Below are 19,239 nucleotides of genomic sequence, written 5' to 3' on the forward strand. Positions count from 1 at the left end.
TAGCAGCACAAAATAAAAAAAGAAGAATCCAAATTATCTATAAAGGCCTTTAATTGAGAAGAAGAAGATCAAAGTAGTAAATAACAACATAAATGGTTGGATTACCTTGATAGGAAAGGTGCCACGAGTTTCATGGCCTTTGGAATTGTCGTTTATCCGTGTCCATCCAGAACTCTTGGGCATTAATTTACACGGGACATTTGCCTTTAAATAGGTACAGGTATAGTTAAGTCTCTTGCTTCTTCTCATACTACAGAACAACATTTTATACACAAGCGAGATATATTCTCTTAATATCAGCTATATTCTGACGTTGATGTCCTCCGCCAGATTATCAAACTATCACGATACGATGACATCGCGACAAAACGTCCAATGAAAGCGGCTTTGCGTGCGTAGCTTTTATTCGCCTTCTTTTCAACTCCAGCGACGGTTTGACCGAGGTTATTCTAAGCTCGCGATCACATGTTTTTTTTTTTCAAATGCAGGCATAAAGGAACTCCAGCTAGGAATGAAAATTATAAGCTCCTCCACTATTTCATTTCTTCCCACGGGCACGCATCCAGATTTTGAAAGAGACCTGAAAATATCCCCTCTTCCTATTGCTCTTCCCTCCTAGTTCTCTGGTTGAGATTCCACAATTTGGTCCCCCTCTTCCTCTTCCTTTTCCTTTATCTACAGAGAGTGAGAGGAGATGGGAACACTGCCTCCCAATTCCATGGGCTCAGGAGAGAAGTTTGAGAACGATCGCATCAATCATGGTGCTGATATGAATGCTGGAAACTCTCAAGAAACGGGAGTCCCAAAGCTCGATGCTGGAGCTCTCTTTGTTCTCAAGTCCAAAGGTGATGATTCTCACCAACCATCATATTCTTCTTCTCCTCTACTCCCTCGGCATTCGGCTTGTCTTCTCGACCTTCTTGCCACAAGCATGCAAACTTTGCATATACTTTTGATGCGAATAAACAGTATTGGATTAAAGAAACATCACAATGATTGCCGGGGATTCTCTGATCAAATTAATTTACGATTCTTGGAAATTTTGTTGTTTACAGACCACCAGAATATTCCATAGGGTTATGCTGTATCAGTCTTTGACAGATATTGGCCAGTCCTCCATGATACTTGTCATCCTTTTAGAGATGGATGGCAAACAATAGATAGAAGAGCAAGGGAGCCATCTTCGTTGTCAATTTTATTTATTTATTCACTTTATTACCTTCTTTCCTCAGCTCATGGTTCAGAATTTTCATGTAATAACTTTATGTGATGTCTATATGATGGTTCTGTTCTTTTTCTTAAGAGAGAGAGAGGGAGAGAGAGAGAAGCATGGATATCAGTGATCCTCATTTGTTTCATGTCCTCTGTCCTTATTTCCTTTTCCTCGCACACAACTTTCTGGCATGCTGTCCGAACGCAAACCAAGCACTTCGCTGTTGTTTTCACTTTGCTATCACCAATTCACAGTGGTACCAGCAACAATATTAAGTGGCCGTGGGTTCCCACCACTTAGCACTATTCAGCTTTATATTTTTAATTTTGCTTTCTATTTTCCATTAGAGAAAGCAATTGACATGATAAGCTACATATGCTTAATTGCTTATGCATGATTATGCGAATGTGTAATCGAGACAGGTTCATGGTTACACTGTGGCTACCATCTGACGACTTCAATTGTGGCGCCGGCTCTGCTCAGTCTGCCGTATGCTTTCGCATCGATGGGTTGGGCGCCCGGTGTGCTTTGCCTAGTGATGGGAGCTGTAGTCACCTTCTACTCCTACAACCTCCTCTCCATGGTCCTCGAACACCATGCCCAGCTCGGACGGCGACAACTACGTTTCAGGGACATGGCTAATGATATTCTTGGTAATGAGTCTCACCACATATATATTTATATATAATGTAGATGATTGAATGCGGACAATTTACCCTAGTTTCTAGCTTGACTGCATCAAACAATAGCCATGCATAAACAACCTATTAGATCTTATTTAATTATTTAATATTATTTTTTTGGTTGGAAAAGTTTAATAATTAAAGCCTTCACTCTCAACTAGTTTATTTTAGTCCCATGTTGGAATATTTAATGCAACTTGAGCTGTATTGAGCACATCTCCATTTAGTGGACTCTAGTTGGATGCATAGGCATTTGGACTGTTCAGCATGCGCCTAGCTTGATTGGCTGGAAACATGTGTGAACGTATGCCAGAGCAGCTGCATTGGACGTGTATTTAATATTTATAGCCAGACTGGCTTTTAATTAAGATAGCTTATAGAAGACTGGCTATAATGATCTCGTATCTTTACACTTTTCTCTCTTTTGCTACTATTTATCCCCATATTTTATTTAATTTAGAAAGGATTATTTTCAAGTAATTGAAGGAGATAATCAAGTCGACTTCTACATACTTGTGCTATGCTAGGGAGGAGTCTAGCTGAGCCGCCGATTAGTTGTATCTTGGAAGGATTAAAGTGTAAGAGATGTGTAGTAGTTGTCTTACCAGAATGCCTAACATGCCTCTAGTCTAGGTTATACTCTATTCTATTTTAATTTTTAAATTATTTTGAAACTTTTTTAATTTATCAATATTTGGTTTTTATGCATGATTTTAATTATATAAATTTTTGTTTTTCTAACTTATTTGCGAATTACCTTAAATAGTATAAGAGCATTATTAGGTTAAAACAATTTATATGTTTTTTGAAAATCACGTTAGTTTAATTTTTTGTAATTGATGCTAAAGTAAAATTGCTCTCCCAAGTGCAGGAGAGTCGCACAAGTAGTATAACTCGAAAGTCCGAGGTCGAATCCTCAGGGAACGGTGTAAGTATTATTAGCGTAATTTCAGATGTAATTTTTAGTTGATTTTCAGAAATCAAAAGCAGAGAATAATAGGTAATTAAACAAAGTTCAAGAATATGGAGATGGCTAGGGATCCGGAATCCCCCTTGATAATATTACTTTCAACAAATAAACTCAACGATTTTCGATTAAGGATTAATTAGATAGAATAGTTTTAATCATGGAGTATACAATCTGAAAATATGAATTCAACATCTAAGTATTTATCGTGCCGGTTACGTCTACGACAAATCAAACATCGAAACAATCCATGCATCAATATATATATAAACCATAAAAGATCTATTTAATAAATAAATATTCAAGAATTCAAAACATACCAATGGATATAAAATAATTAGAATAAAAGTTTAGAGTATACTTGATGAAAGCAACATGACAAGGATTCATCCATCACCCTTTGCCAAAGGATTAGCAAACCATTACAAACATCAACATCTCTCCCTTTCTCACTCTTTTTTTTTTTTTAATAACAGAAACAGGGCATCCCCTGTTTCTCTCTTCTTCCTTTTTTTATTCCAATCGCAGAGGCCTCCACTGTTCTTCCTCCTGACTCCTTTCTTCTTCCTCCCCTGTTTGTGTGTGGGAATGAAGCACCACCTCCCAGCCGACCCCTCCCCTGTTTTATACAATGAAAACCTCCCCAAAAACAAGATTTTCTCACAAATTAAAACCAAAATTTCCAAACTAAAGATGCTGGAATTTTGCTGGGAGGAGGATGTCGTCCGGGATGCCCATCTCAGCTAGCCACAGATGCCCAGTCGCCGGATCCGGCTGTGACGTCGGGAGAGTGCTTGGATTGTGGAAGAGGCGTGATGAGGAGCGGACGCTGGCTGAAGATGGTAACGGAAGATCAAATCATGGATCCGGGGGGTGATCTTGGGCGCTGTCTTCGGCTGAGACGAGGACTCCGGAAGAAGGAATGGGATCGCGGACGCTGTGGAAGAGGCGGACGGCACGGTCGGCTGGGTATTCTGGGATGCAGACGCGGCAACGGAAGCTTGTAGGGGATTTGATGCGGGTCCGGAAGAAGGGGATCACGAGCTCGAACGATGTGGAAGTGATCGCGGGCGGAAGAAGGAATGGACGTGTGAACGGGTGAATCGCGAATGCTAGGATCAAGGAGGAAATTGGGCGCATGGAATGGGGATGATCACAGAAGCTGGTAGCAGGGCCTTGGACCGGACATTGATCACGGGAGAGGGAGATGCGCGGACGGCTGGTAGGCACGGGAGAAGCGGACGACGTGGAGGAGACTCGTTGATCACGGGATGATTGCTAATGTGGCCACTTTCTTCCTTTTGGATCTTCTCGGCTTGATAAATCTAAGCCCTCGGATGTCCCATTGCGCATTGCCTTAGGATGGCTGTCATATATCCCTCGAGTGCAAGTGTGCTTGATGAATGGTGGGTTCGATCAGACCATGACGAGGTTGGGCGTATGTGGTTTAAGTTGTGCATTTGTCTAGGCCCAATTTATACTAAATACGCATTGTAATTTTGATTTCTGATCACCTGCACCCAATCAAAAATATAATATTAAATTAATGATAATATCGTTATCCGTTGGCAATAATACTAATTTAAGTAGTATGTAGATCGTACTTTTGTACTCTCATCACACCCCCCAACTAGCTTATTGCTAGTCTCTAGCAATTCAGAGTAAACAACAACATGAGAGTACAAAAAGTGTTGGTTGATCCTTTGATGTTTTATTAGAACTAATTGCATAAAATTAAGATAAGTGCTCACTTTCGTAGGAATCACGATTACACTTAGCACGTGCAACAAGCCGTTAAACCCTTAGGTTACCCTAGTAGACGAGTGTTGTCTCGTGAGAGTTTTCAGGGATGTTACCCACAAACATCATGAATGATATGACATGGGATTCTAATAAAAATAAATCCTAAGCTAATACACATGTAATTAATTGATATATATTTTCTAGCATGGCAACTATCAAAGCAAGAAAAATATGATTATGTAGTGTGCATAAAGTTGCATGACTTTCTCAGAGTACTAATACCTCCACCACAACAGGGTACCACCTGAGTTTTAGGTGCACTACTCAAGTCCACAAATATTTTCTACAATTTATTAGAACCTGATCCATCACATTTTCAGAATATCACATGTTGTCTAAATTTGTCAAGGATGGTTCGCATGTAAAGAAAGAGCTATCAATCCCAACTAAACAACCCGGGTACACAGAGGTCCAACACAATGGAGTCAAACCAGTCATTACCACATGTCACTAGGTTCAGTCCGACCAACCCTATTCATGCTTATTTTTATTTTTAAACACATATGACGATTACAATAGTCCAACCCCATTAGGCTCTAGTACGGTCCATATAGCGAGCTTTCAGCCAATGACCCCTGATCCAGTTGGCTCAAGACATTAGGTGAAACACCCCTCGGACTTAATTGCTCGAACCAGACTACGCCACGAGGCCAGACTTGTCATCATAAGGATTTTTTTTTTTTTGGTTATCATGCAAGAAAAGAGATGGTAGACTGAACCATATAGATATTTTTATTATATATGTGACTGCATCGTGACTATAGGTCAACCAAGGTCGGATCATAAGGCACTTAGGTGATCTAGCCAAGGTATTCAACTTCTATCTTTATGTGAAAATTAAATCATGAACCTTTTAATACGGACAAGGATACTCGTACTTCTTTTACAGATATGGCTTAATAAAAATGTATTAAACAAATGTGAAGTCCTGAGGCCTTCCTATAATCATTAAATACATGTGCGGGGATCTAATAATAGGTCTCTGATCAGTCATAGTACGCATGTATTCCTTGCCTTAATAGTTGCACAAACTCAATATGAAAATACATGTGCATTTGCTTAGAAAAGAATGCAAATTTTTTTTTTAATCAAAATACTTCCCTCCCCCAACTTAAATATTGCATTGTCCTCAATGTAATAGATACAAGAAAGCTATAATGAAAGACAGTAGAGAAAATAATATTGAAGAGAAGAGGAATACCTTGAGCTGTTGATATCCAGAAAATAAAACCTACAAAACTAGAAAAATAATCCTAACTAATATACACATACCTTTGCCTTCATGCTCAGTCATAAGAAGGCTCCCCCAAGGAAAAGGAGTCCTCTTCATCTGCAAAATTCTCAAGAAAAGGTTTTAACCTATGTCCATTTACCTTAAAAATTCTACCATCCCGTGGATTCTCAATCTCAACCGCCCCATGTGGAAAAACAGTTTTTATAATGTAAGGACCTGTCCATCTCGATCGCAACTTACCAGAAAACAGATGTAAGCGGGAATCATATAAAAGAACTTTTTGCAAAGGTTCAAAAGATTTTTTTAAAATTGATTTATCATGTAAGATCTTCATTCGTTCTTTGCAAATTTTAGCATTGTCATAAGCATCTCTGCGAATCTCATTAAGCTTGTTCAATTGCAATTTTCTAGCTAGACCGGCATCTTGTAAATCAAAATTCAATTTTCTAATTGCCCAATACGATTTATGTTCTATTTCTACAGGCAGATGACACGCTTTTCCGTAGACTAGCCGGTAGGGAGACATGCCAAGAATGGTTTTGTATGCAGTCCGATAGGCCCATAATGCATCTGATAGTTTCAAGGACCAATCTTTTCGTGATGGATTTACCGTTTTTTTCTAAAATACGCTTGATTTCCCTATTGGCTAATTCTACTTGGCCACTAGTTTGCGGGTGATATGGGGTAGCAACTCTGTGGGTGACACCATACTTTTTTAATAATATCTCAAAAGGCTTATTACAAAAGTGTTTTCCACCGTCACTAATTATAACCTTAGGCATCCCAAATCGTGAAAAAATATTTTCTTTATAAAAACTTCAGGACAAGTTTGTGATCATTGGTCCTACAAGCGACAGCTTCTACCCATTTGGACACATACTCGACACCGACTAAAATGTACTCATATCCAAAAGACGGTGGGAATGGGCCCATAAAATCGATGCCCCAACAATCGAAAATTTTGATAATAGTAATGGGTTGAAGAGGCATCATTTGCCTACGAGTTAGACTTCCAATACGTTGACATGGATCACATGTCCTGCAGAACTCGTGGGCATCTTTGAACATAGTAGGCCAATAGAAACCACATTGCAAGACCTTTGCGGCGGTTTTCTTAGAAGCAAAGTGTCCACCACAAGCATCAGTATGGCAGAAAGAGAGTACGCTTTGTATATCATGATCCGGTATGCATCGTCTAAAGATTTGATCGTTGCAATATTTAAATAAATAGGGTTCGTCATAGTAATAATTCTTTACTTCGCGCAAGAAAATTTTTCTATCTGTCGACCCCCAATGTTCTGGCATCTGGCTTGTAACAAGAAAATTTACAATATCTGCATACCATGGCATACTAGAAAGTGCAAACAACTGCTCTTCAGGGAATGAGTCCTTGATGGAAAATTGTGGCACTGAATCATGAAAAACTAGCCGTGATAAATGGTCCGCAACCACATTCTCTACTCCCTTTTTATCTTTAATAGTGATGTCAAATTCTTGGAGTAGAAGTATCCATCGTATTAAGCGTGGTTTGGCCTCTTTCTTATCCAACAAATATTTTAGTGCCGCATGGTCCGTGAAGATAACAATAGGAGCACCAAGGATATAAGAGCGAAATTTATCTAAGGCAAATACTACTGCAAGCAATTCCTTCTCGGTGGTAGTGTAATTCATTTGAGCATCGTTTAAGATTTTGCTTGCATAGTAAATGACATATGGCTTATTATCCTTGCGTTGTCCTAGGACAGCTCCTATCGCATAGTCGCTAGCGTCGCACATAATCTCAAAAGGTAATGACCAATCAGGTAGTCGCACGATGGGTGCAGTGCTAAGCATAGACTTCAACCTTTCGAATGCCTCTTGATAGGTTTCAGTCCAATTGAACGGTGTATCAAGGGATAGGAGGTTACATAATGGTCGAGCTATGACACTAAAGTCCTTGATGAACCTCCTATAAAATTCGGCGTGACCCAAAAATGATCGAACATCTCTAACCGTCTTGGGTGCAGGTAGCTTAGCAATTAAATCAATCTTAGCTCTATCTACTTCCATGCCCTTCGATGAAACAATATGTCCTAGGACAATTCCCTTTGGTACCATGAAGTGGCATTTCTCCCAATTCAATATCAAATTCTTTTCTATACATCGAGCTAAGACTGCTTGTAAATGTGACAAGCAATCATCAAATGAGTCACCAAAAATGGAGAAGTCATCCATGAACACTTCCAAAAACTTCTCGTTCATGTCTTCAAAGATGCTGAGCATGCATCTTTGGAATGTTGCAGGTGCATTACACAACCCGAATGGCATTCGTCGGAAAGCAAATGTGCCAAAAGGACAAGTGAAGGTAGTCTTCTCTTGATCTTCTGGTGAAATTTCAATTTGATAATATCCCGAATAGCCATCGAGAGAACAATAGAAATCATACCCTACAACTCTCTCCAACACTTGGTCTAGGAAGGGTAGAGGAAAGTGATCCTTTCGTGTGACCAAATTCAGCTTTCGGTAGTCAACACACATGCGCCAACTCATCGGGACACGAGTTGGAACTAGTTCACCTTGTTCATTTTCTACCACCGTCAAACCCGACTTCTTAGGAACGACTTGAGTAGGGCTTACCCACTTGCTGTCGGAAATTGGATAAATAATACCCACGTCAAGCAACTTGAGGACTTCTGCCTTAACCACATCTCTCATTGTAGGATTCAACTTTCGTTGCATTTGCCTTGTGGTTTTGGCATTGTCCTCCAAATATATCCGGTGCGTGCAAACTAAGGGGCTAATTCCCTTCAAGTCGGCAATAGACCACCCTAAGGCTCCCTTATGATTTTTTAGAACACCAACTAATTTTCTTTCTTGGGTATGATCAAGTCCAGACGAGATGATTATAGGAAAAGTGTCTTCGGGTCCAAGAAAAACATACTTAAGTTCCTTTGGTAAGGGTTTCAATTCGAGCTTGGGTGCTTGCTCACGGGATGGTACTATTTTCACCTCTCGAGGCGACAACTTCTCAAATTCCCTTACTTTTGGTCTCCACCCAGTGACCATCTTGATATCCAAATTATCCACAATAGGTGTGACTGACAAATCATCATCATCGGTTCCATTAGGACACTAATCAATTAAGCTATCATTGGATGGGTCGTTAATTGCTTTAGCTAACAAATATTCTTCTGCGATGGTTTCAACCCAATCAACCTCCTTACTCTCTTTGGGATCATTGGGTTGTTTGCACACATTAAAAAATATTCAGTTCTAAGGTCATGTTACCAAAAGAAAGCTTCATGACGCCATTCCTACAATTAATCAATGCATTAGAAGTTGCAAGGAATGGACGTCCTAAAATGACCGGAATCTGAGACTGTGAGTTCGAAGCCGGATGTGTGTCCAATACAATAAAATCGACAGAAAAGTAGAACTTGTCTACTTGGACTAATACATCCTCGATAATCCCCCTTGGAATTTTAACTGACCTGTCAGCTAATTGCAAAGTGACGGAGATTGGCTTCAACTCACCTAAACCAAGTTGCTCATATACAGAATATGGCAACAAATTCACACTCGCCCCTAAATCTAACAATGCTCGCTCTATCCTAAAGTCACCTATGATGCATGAGATGGTTGGGCAACCTGGATCTTTATATTTAGGGAGAATATTGTGCTGCAAAATAGCACTCATATTTTCAGTTAAAAATGCCTTCTTCTTAACATTTAATCGGCGCTTAACAGTACACAAGTCCTTCAAAAATTTGGCATATGAGGGTACTTGTTTAATTGCATCAAGAAGAGGTATGTTGATCTTTACTTGCTTAAAAAGCTCAAGAATTTCAGAATTAGGTTCGAGCTTTTGCAACGGCTTTAACCGTTGTGGAAAAGGTGGAGGAAAAGGATATTCAACTTTCTCGGTAGAAGTTGGGACCTCAACTTCTTCTTTGTTCCTTTCATCGGCGTTGGGAGCATCAGAATTAGAAGTGACCTGCGGTCTCAATGGGATGGTCTGATTAATGACTTTTCCATTACGCAAAGTCATGATGCTCTTTGCATGTTCTGTATGCGAACTAGAAGGAGCCGTATTATTACTACCGTGCACTTGTAGGTTAGGTTGGGGTTGAGCTGGAAGCTTACCCTTCTCTTGGGTACTTAGGACGGTAGTCAACATTGACAATTGATTCCTTATGTCTTCAAAATTTCGAGTATTTTGAGCATTGATATTAGCTTGACCTTGTAGAAAAGTTTGTATGGATTGCAAGGTATCCTCGATATTTGGCTTTTGAGAGGGTGGTGATGCAAAAGTAGGATGTGCAGGTGGAGGAGCTGAATGGTGTGACTGTTGAGGATGATCATTTCTCCACCTAAAATTTGGATGATTCTTCCAACCAGGGTTATAGGTATTCAAGTATGGATCGTTATAAGGCTTTTGGTAGGAGTTCATAGCATTTGCTTGATTGTGCAAGACTTCTTTGAATGCCGGTATGGTGGGACAATCTGTAGTAGTATAAACCGACATATCGCAGATACCACAACACTCGTTTCTAAGCTCTATAGTCTTGACAGGCTCAACCTTCCTAAGCTCAATTTCTTCTACCTTCATAGTGAGGGCTGCCATTTTAGCGTGAAGATCATCCTCAGTTCTGAGGTTGTAAAGGCCTCCCTGTACAGAGCTAGTAGGCTTAGGCAAAGACTTGTTGTTTCTATCCCCGTTATCCCAAAGTTGGGCAGTCTCAGCAAGGGAATCCAAATACTCCCATGCCTCATCAGGTTGTTTTTCTAAGAATCTACCATTGCACATGGTCTCTACAAACTGTTTCAACTGTGGAGATAAACCTTCATAAAAGAAGCTAATGGTTCTCCAAGTTTCGAATCCGTGATGAGCGCATGAGAGAAGAAGGTCTTTAAATCTTTCCCAACATTCATAAAATGTTTCATTATCTTTTTGTTGGAAATTGCTGATATGTCTTTTCAAAAAGTTGGTCCTTTGTGTGGGGAAGAACTTCTTTAAAAATTCTCTCTGCATATCTTGCCAAGTTCTTATTGATCTAGGTCGCAAAGAGTTTAGCCATGTTTTGGCCTTATCCTTTAGAGAGAAAGGAAACAATGTCAACTTGAGGACATCCTCGGTGACGTTTGGCACTCTAAATGTATTGCTCAATTCTTCAAAATCCTTTAAATGAAGATACGGACTTTCGGACTCTAACCCATGAAACTTGGGCAGCAATTGGATTACCCTTAGTTTGATGTCAAAATGTCCTACATTATCAGGAAAAATTATGCATGAAGGCTGACTAGTCCTAGCCGGTTGTAGGTATTGTCTTAGAGTCATAACATGGGGTTCCCGTTTTCGATTGTGGTGACTCCCCGCATCTTCATTTAAATCAGCCATCTCACAAGGTGTGAGATACTGCGAAGGAATTTCAGGGATGTGTCCTAAGGGATGATCTAAAGTTGTACGACTTAATCGACCGGTGTCGTCCCTATTCCACTTTAACATGCAAAATATTTTTCTCTTTTTTTTAAAAATAAATATAAGTACCAACTAAAGATACCCTAAAACGAAAATCTATTTACAATCAAACATGCAACAAAACATTACACCTCAATTTTTAATATTTTTCTTAAATTTCTAGACAGCTCCTAACTGGTTTGAAGAGGGCACCTAAGCCTCCAATCCGGTCTAATGAACCGAGTTGACCAGGTAAGCTCCCAGATAAGTGGAGGGGTCACGATGCGTTCGCAAAGGTTCCACTTAAAATCCACTTGCCTCGAACAGATGAACTGTCTCCCTTATAGGGACAAAGCTTGCCTAGACATCAACTAAGCCACAGAGCGAAATTGGTGCAACTTTCGGTGGTCTTCGTCTTATTGAGCTCGAATGTCCTTAGGGGCCAACGTCTAGTTGATTTTAGTTAAGCTTAGGATATTTATGCACTGGGGTAATTTTTGGGCTAAGGACGAGTGATGAAATCCCGACCTTATCTTTTTAAATGGGTTCAGCCCTTAGAATATTTTATGCTAATGCCTTATACTATATGCAACAATCAAGAGATTTTTTTTTTAATGTTTTATGACATGACATTAAATTTCATTGAATAGGTGATCAAGCAAATTATTTATTTTTTTTTAAAATTTTATGAGTTGACGTTTGAAATTTGAATTCTGAAATTTGAAATTTGAAATTTTAGGTTTTTTCTCTCTTTTTTTTAAAAATTTTTGAATAATCACCCTTGATCTTTTCTTAAAGTTTTTTTTTCTTAAATTTTCAATTAGCAACAAGGGTTAATGAGATATGATAACAATAAAATTTTGATTCTAACAAAAAATTAAATGCAGAAAATTTAAAATAGAAAGCAGCAAGGTTTCGTATTAATCTGATGGTCTTAAAAATGTCAGAATGTCAATCAGACCGTGCCGATTATCGAACAATGTGTCTTGCACTAGCTGACCAAATTTGAGTCAAATCAGACGGCTAATTTCTATGATATCAGAGTTTGATGCAGACTGTGCAGGGAATTAAAAATAGTAGTAAAGATTTAATTTTTTTTTTCAAAAGAAAAATACTAACTACTAAGGTAAAAATTAAATCTAAAATTATACTAATAACTCAGCCGTTCCCCGGCAACGGCGCCAAAAACTTGATGCTAAAGTAAAATTGCTCTTCCAAGTGCAGGAGAGTCGCACAAGTAGTATAACTCGGAAGTTCGAGGTTGAATCCTCAGGGAACGGTGTAAGTATTATTAGCGTAATTTCAGATGTAATTTTTAGTTGATTTTCAGAAATCAAAAGCAGAGAATAATAGGTAATTAAACAAAGTTCAAGAATATGGAGATGGCTAAGGATCCAGAATCTCCCTTGATAATATTACTTTCAACAAATAAACTCAACGATTCTCGATTAAGGATTAATTAGATAGAATAGTTTTAATCATGGAGTATACAATCTGAAAATATGAATTCAACATCTAAGTATTTATCGTGCCGGTTACGTCTACGACAAATCAAACATCGAAACAATCCATGCATCAATATATATATAAACCATAAAAGATCTATTTAATAAATAAATATTCAAGAATTCAAAACATTCCAATGGATATAAAATAATTAGAATAAAAGTTTAGAGTATACTTGATGAAAGCAACATGACAAGGATTCATCCATCACCCTTTGCCAAAGGATTAGCAAACCATTACAAACATCAACATCTCTCCCTTTCTCACTCTTTTTTTTTTTTTAATAACAGAAACAGGGCATCCCCTGTTTCTCTCTTCTTCCTTTTTTTATTCCAATCGCAGAGGCCTCTACTGTTCTTCCTCCCGACTCCTTTCTTTTTCCTCCCCTGTTTGTGTGTGGGGAATGAAGCACCACCTCCCAGCCGACCCCTCCCCTGTTTTATACAATGAAAACCTCCCCAAAAACAAGATTTCCTCACAAATTAAAACCAAAATTTCCAAACTAAAGATGCTGGAATTTTGCTGGGAGGAGGATGTCGTCCGGGATGCCCATCTCAGCTGGCCGCGGGATGCCCGGTCGCCGGATCCAGCTGTGACGTCGGGAGAGTGCTTGGATTGCGGAAGAGGCGTGATGAGGAGCGGACGCTGGCTGAAGATGGTAACGGAAGATCAAATCATGGATCTGGGGGGTGATCTTGGGCGCTGTCTTCGGCTGAGACGAGGACTCCGGAAGAAGGAATGGGATCGCGGACGCTGTGGAAGAGGCGGACGGCACAGTCGGCTGGGTATTCTGGGATGCCGACACGGCAACGGAAGCTTGTAGGGGATTTGATGCGGGTCCGGAAGAAGGGGATCACGAGCTCGAACGCTGTGGAAGTGATCGCGGGCGGAAGAAGGAATGGACGCGTGAACGGGTGAATCGCGAATGCTAGGATCAAGGAGGAAATTGGGCACATGGAATGGGGATGATCACAGAAGCTGGTAGCAGGGCCTTGGACCGGACATTGATCACGGGAGAGGGAGATGCGCGGACGGCTGGTAGGCACGGGAGAAGCGGACGACGTGGAGGAGACTCGTTGATCACGGGATGATCGCTAATGTGGCCACTTTCTTCCTTTTGGATCTTCTCGGCTTGATAAATCTAAGCCCTCGGATGTCCCATTGCGCGTTGCCTTAGGATGGCTGTCATATATCCCTCGAGTGCAAGTGTGCTTGATGAATGGTGGGTTCGATCAGACCATGACGAGGTTGGGCGTATGTGGTTTAAGTTGTGCATTTGTCTAGGCCCAATTTATACTAAATGCGCATTGTAATTTTGATTTCTGATCACCTGCACCCAATCAAAAATATAATATTAAATTAATGATAATATCGTTATCCGTTGGCAATAATACTAATTTAAGTAGTATGTAGATCATACTTTTGTACTCTCATCAGTAATCTTAGGTTTTGATTTACATTTAGAAATTTAATTCTCTCTGTATATGCTGAGAAAATACATTTCCACATATTCCTCCGTAAATCAAGTATTAGATACTTGTAGAATCAATTTCTATCAGTTCTGTATTCTACAAACCTCACTAGATTTCAAAAATTATTACTATTTTATATTGTTTTATGTGCAAAAAAGCACTTGTAGGTTGTAGCAAACACCAACCGTCTTGATTAGACATCTGCAACTTCCTTGTTCCATCTAAAATATTATCTTGTTGTTATAAATTCTAGAATTTTGATAAGCGAAAAGCTATTTCCAAGAAATACTTCCAACATCATCGTAAGCACATTAACAGACATGAAAGATCTAGAAGATGCCACTGTAATTCTCGAGATGAAGTTAATCAAATTCACCAGACAGACAGATAGCTCTCTCCCTTTCTTATTCCATCAAAACGATGCTCAAGCTATTTGAGTATTATGATGTTTATATCCACTCCTTATGACCCTAGTGTATATCTCAAGAAAAATCTTGGTGAAGCAATATCATATTTTAAATATTCTTAGATTGTAGGGTTAGTTCTCTGTATAGAAAGCTGGACTAGATATGATATTGCTTATATTGTCAGAAGATTGACTAGACATACGAATAATGTTAAAGTTTGTTGAGGGTTGCAATGATGCTAAATCGACTATTGATTCTCTTGATATCAAATCTATTACTAGATATTCTCTTTTTCTCAGCAGTGCTACCATTGCTTAAGAATCTTCACACAAATGAATATATCTTGAAGCACTATAGAGGCCAAACAACTTGCTCTAGATACTACTTGTAAAATGGTAGTGTGGATCAAAAATCTCTTATCAAAACTTCTTTGATTTTAAAACTAATTTCTCCAATCATCATGGTAGTAAAATAACAATTAAATTGATAAATTAAAAAGAACTCAAAGATGAACCGGCACATTCCATTGAGACATAAGTTTCAGAGATATCTAAATACCATGTTGTGATATAACTAAAATTTGGCAAGTCATAAAAGGAGCTTGGTAGACTGATTGACCAAAAGACTATTTAGAAGTGGAGTCCTAGAATCATCATGAAGGATAAAAGAGAAAGAAGATATTGCAAAACTCTCATGCCAACTTAGTAGAGAGACTCAGCTTTATATAGTCTGAATGTACATCTGTTGATTACATTTGAAAATAGAAAAACTATTGTTTACAAAGAATGTATACCAGAATTTCTATAATCATGAAAAAATATGATTTGGTTTGACATCCTACAATCATGGGTAATAGGGAGGAGATTGTGCCTTGAATGAGGATGCTTTAACCGAATCCAAATCTTGAGAATTTTGAATTTTGAATTTTGAATTTGATCCTCATGGAGGAGATCGTGCCTTGATCGAGGATGTCTTAATTGAAACCATATCTAAACCCAAATCTGGAGGATTTTAAATTTTGAATTTGATCCTCATGGAGGAGATCATGCCTTGACCGAGGATGCCTTAATTGAATCCAAATCTGGAGAATTTTGAATTTGATCCTCATCATGCCCCTACAAGATCAACGGGGAGGAGATCACGTTGAGCTTGATGCGGAGATGAGCAAAACGAGTCGAGACCAATGGTTTGGTGAGACCATCAGCTAGTTGGTCTTTGTTGGAGATAAAACGAACTTCCAAAAATTTTTGCTAAACTTTCTCTCTAACAAAGTGATAATCGATTTCCACATGCTTAGTGCGAGCATGAAAGACCGGATTTGCAGTGAGGTATGTTGCCCCTATGTTGTCGCACCATAAGACAGGCCGAGTGGGGAGAAAAATTTCAAATTCGTGAAGCAAGGATTGGAGCCAAATAGATTCTACAGTAGCATGAGCCACGGCACGATATTCAGCCTCCGTGCTTGAACGAGCAATGGTGGGCTATTTCTTGCAGCTCCAAGAAATGAGATTGTGTCCAAAAAAGATGCAAAAACCTGATGTGGATTTTCTATCGTCGGGACATCCAGCCCAACCTGATGCGTTTTACTGCCATCCAATGAACATCTGTTGGTTTGTGCATAAATTGACAAACCTTGTTAACAGCAAATGAAATATTTGGACGTGTGAGAGAGAGATATTGGAGTGCACCCACGACGCCACGAAAAAGAGAAGGATCCGAAAATGAATTCCCGACAAACAAGGATAGTGGTTGAGAGGATGACATTGGTGAGGAGACCGGCTTGGCGTCGAGCATATTAGTGCGCTGAAGAAGGTTGAAAATGTATCTTCTTTGAGAGAGAAGAAGACCAGTAGATACACGCAACACTTCGACGCCCAAGAAATAATGGAGATCCCCTAAATCCTTGACAACAAACTCACAACTTAAATCAGAAATGAGTTTATTAATTGCAGCATCATCAGACCCGGTAATAATAATGTCATCCATGTACAGAAGAACAAATACAGTAACCAAACCATGTTTGAAGATAAATAGAGAAGTATCAGAACTGGAATTCACAAATCCAAGAGACAAGAGCTGCTCACTCAAACGAGAGTACCAGGCACGTGGGGCCTGCTTCAAGCCATAGAGAGCTTTGTGTAATTTGCAGACGTGGTTGGAAAAATTAGGATGCACATACCCAGTTGGTTGGCGCATATAAACATCTTGCAAAAGAAAACCATGGAGAAAGGCATTCTGTACATCTATTTGGCGAATTTTCCAATGATGTGAAACTGCAATACTGAGAACCAAGCGGATGGTAGTTGGTTTAACCACAGGACTGAAAGTATCATCAAAGTTGATACCTTGTTGTTAGTGATACCCTTTGGCAACCAGCCGAGCCTTCCTACGCTCCATAAAGCCATCAGACTTTTTCTTTGTTTTGTAAACCCATATAGAACCCACAATGTTCATACCTGGGGTAGCCGGCACAAGGGACCAAGTGCCATTTTTCATGAGAGCTGAAAATTCCTCATCCATGGCAGAGCGCCATTTAGCATGCTTACTTGTCTCAGTGTAACAAGAGGGATCTTCAGAGACCGTGCTCATAGCAAGAAGAGCTTTGGGCAAAGGATAATGAACTGTGCCATCAGTAAATGTCTTTGGTTTCACAATATCATTCTGAGAGCGAGTCCGCATAGGATGAGAACGAGGCATGGGAACATCAGCAACGACAGTAGATTCAGGAGGCAAAGGATGTAGATTTGTCGGCAAGACTCAGATGTTGTGGGAGATGCAGAGGAAAAGGAGGGAGACTGGTCACAGGAAGGAGAGACACGTATCAAAGGAGCAGGAGACGACGTCGTCTCATTCAATGATGTGGACTCGTTTGGAAGAGAGGACAACATAGAGGTGGAGGGTGTTTGAGTGTTGTGTAGGCGTATGGGAAAAGAAAGGTGTGTCATTGGTGTGGTAGCAGATGGTTGAGTGGGTGTTGAATTTAGATAAGAAAAGGGGAATAGATTCTCATCAAAAATAACATGCCTAGAAACATACACCTTGCCCGAGGTGAGATCTAAGCATTTATACCCATGATGGTTGTTGCTAAATCCAATAAACACACACTGCTTTGACCGAAAGTCAAGTTTGTGTTTGTTAAATGGGCGAAGGAATGGGTAGCATGCACAACCGAAAATACGGAGAAGAGAAAAATCTGGAGTTTTGTTAAACAATTTTTCAAAAGGAGAAGTGCCAAGAGGAGATGTAGGAAGTCGGTTGATGAGATATGTGGCCATAAGGAAAGCGTCATCCCAATAAGCATGAGGAACAAGACCATGAGATAAGAGAGACAACCCCATTTCGACAACATGTCGATGTTTTCGTTCAATAGAGCCATTCTGTTGAGAAGTATGGGGACAGGTGATGTGATGGTTAATGCCAATATCTATAAAGAATTTGTGGAGAGAGCGATATTCACCATCCCAATCTGTTTGAACTAATTTTATTTTGCAATCAAACAATCGTTCAACCATTTTTTGAAAAGAACGAAAGATAGTTAAGACATTAGATTTACTGGGAATAGGATAGAGCCAAACAAACTTGCTAAAATGATCCACAAATGACACATAGTATTTATTTCCATGAGAAGACATAATAGGGGATGGACCCCAAACATCTGAGAAAATTAACTCAAGAGGAGAAGAAGACTCTGACCGAGACTCACAGAAGGGAAGACGATGACTTTTCCCTTGTTGGCATGCCGAGCAAACACTAGAAATTTTATTTGAGGAAACGGGAAGAGAAAACTTGGAGATAACATGCTGCACAGTTTGATAGGATGGGTGTCCCATGCGGTAGTGCCATGTTTCAAGGGGAACACATTGACAGAGAAAGGTGTGGGAAGAATCGGAAGGAGACACATAGGAGGGGAACGAGTACAAGCCATCCTTAGTCTTGCCGCACAGCAGTATGTTTCCCGTGGCTTCGTCCTTCACCAAAAAATAAGAAGAGTGAAACTCTATGAAGACATTATTTTCATGTGTAAATTGGCTCACAAAAATCAGGTTCTTTTGAATCTGAGGAATATATAATAAATTTGACAGTTGAAAAGAGTGTGAAGGAGAGCTGAGTGTAGAAGAACCAATTTTTGCAATAGTCAAACCTGTCCCATCTCCCACTTGAATTTGATTTGCCCCTGCATAAGGCTCGGAATGAATGCTTAAATTTTGGAGATTATTGGTAAGGTGATTGGTAGATCCGGTGTCGGGATATCAATTTGCGTCAGCAGATCATTGTTGGGCCATGAAGTAGGCAGACATGTTGGGTGCAACACTTTGATAGGCATGGTCAAAACGATAGTAGCACTTTATTGCCGTGTGTCCAACCTTTCCACATACTTGACAAACAGGACGAGAGTGGATGAGGAAGAGCCTCCTCTGCCGCGGCCACCACCACCGCGACCTCTACCACGATTGTTGTTGTGTTGAGGACGGTCGTTTGAAAATGAGCGCGGTTGTGAAACCTATCTACCTCCACGA

General features: G+C 39.7%; 1 protein-coding gene and 1 non-coding gene across 3 annotated transcripts in view; both read left to right on the forward strand.

The window, feature by feature from the left end:
* The first annotated feature begins 252 nt into the window (after window positions 1-252).
* LOC103697929 (Transmembrane amino acid transporter family protein) overlaps window positions 253-19,239 on the forward strand; it is a 28,409-nt gene continuing 9,422 nt past the window's right edge. The window contains exons 1-3 of one of the 2 annotated variants that reach the window (XM_088706774.1): window positions 253-391; window positions 489-845; window positions 1,636-1,866. In XM_088706774.1, coding sequence (XP_088562900.1) covers window positions 695-845; window positions 1,636-1,866 — 382 coding nt within the window. In that variant the 5' untranslated portion in view covers window positions 253-391; window positions 489-694. Of the gene's footprint in view, window positions 392-442; window positions 846-1,635; window positions 1,867-19,239 lie in introns of those variants that run through there. The other variant, XM_039118338.2, reaches the window with a different exon arrangement.
* LOC148700648 (small nucleolar RNA R71) lies at window positions 10,757-10,865 on the forward strand. Its single transcript, XR_015971608.1, has one exon. It is a non-coding gene; the product is annotated as a small nucleolar RNA R71 (small nucleolar RNA).

The sequence above is a fragment of the Phoenix dactylifera genome, chromosome 11, assembly GCF_051530095.1.
Source record: "Phoenix dactylifera cultivar Ajwa chromosome 11, Ajwa_hap1_PhDact_Kaust_v1.1, whole genome shotgun sequence".
In the NCBI taxonomy this organism is placed as follows: domain Eukaryota; kingdom Viridiplantae; phylum Streptophyta; class Magnoliopsida; order Arecales; family Arecaceae; genus Phoenix; species Phoenix dactylifera.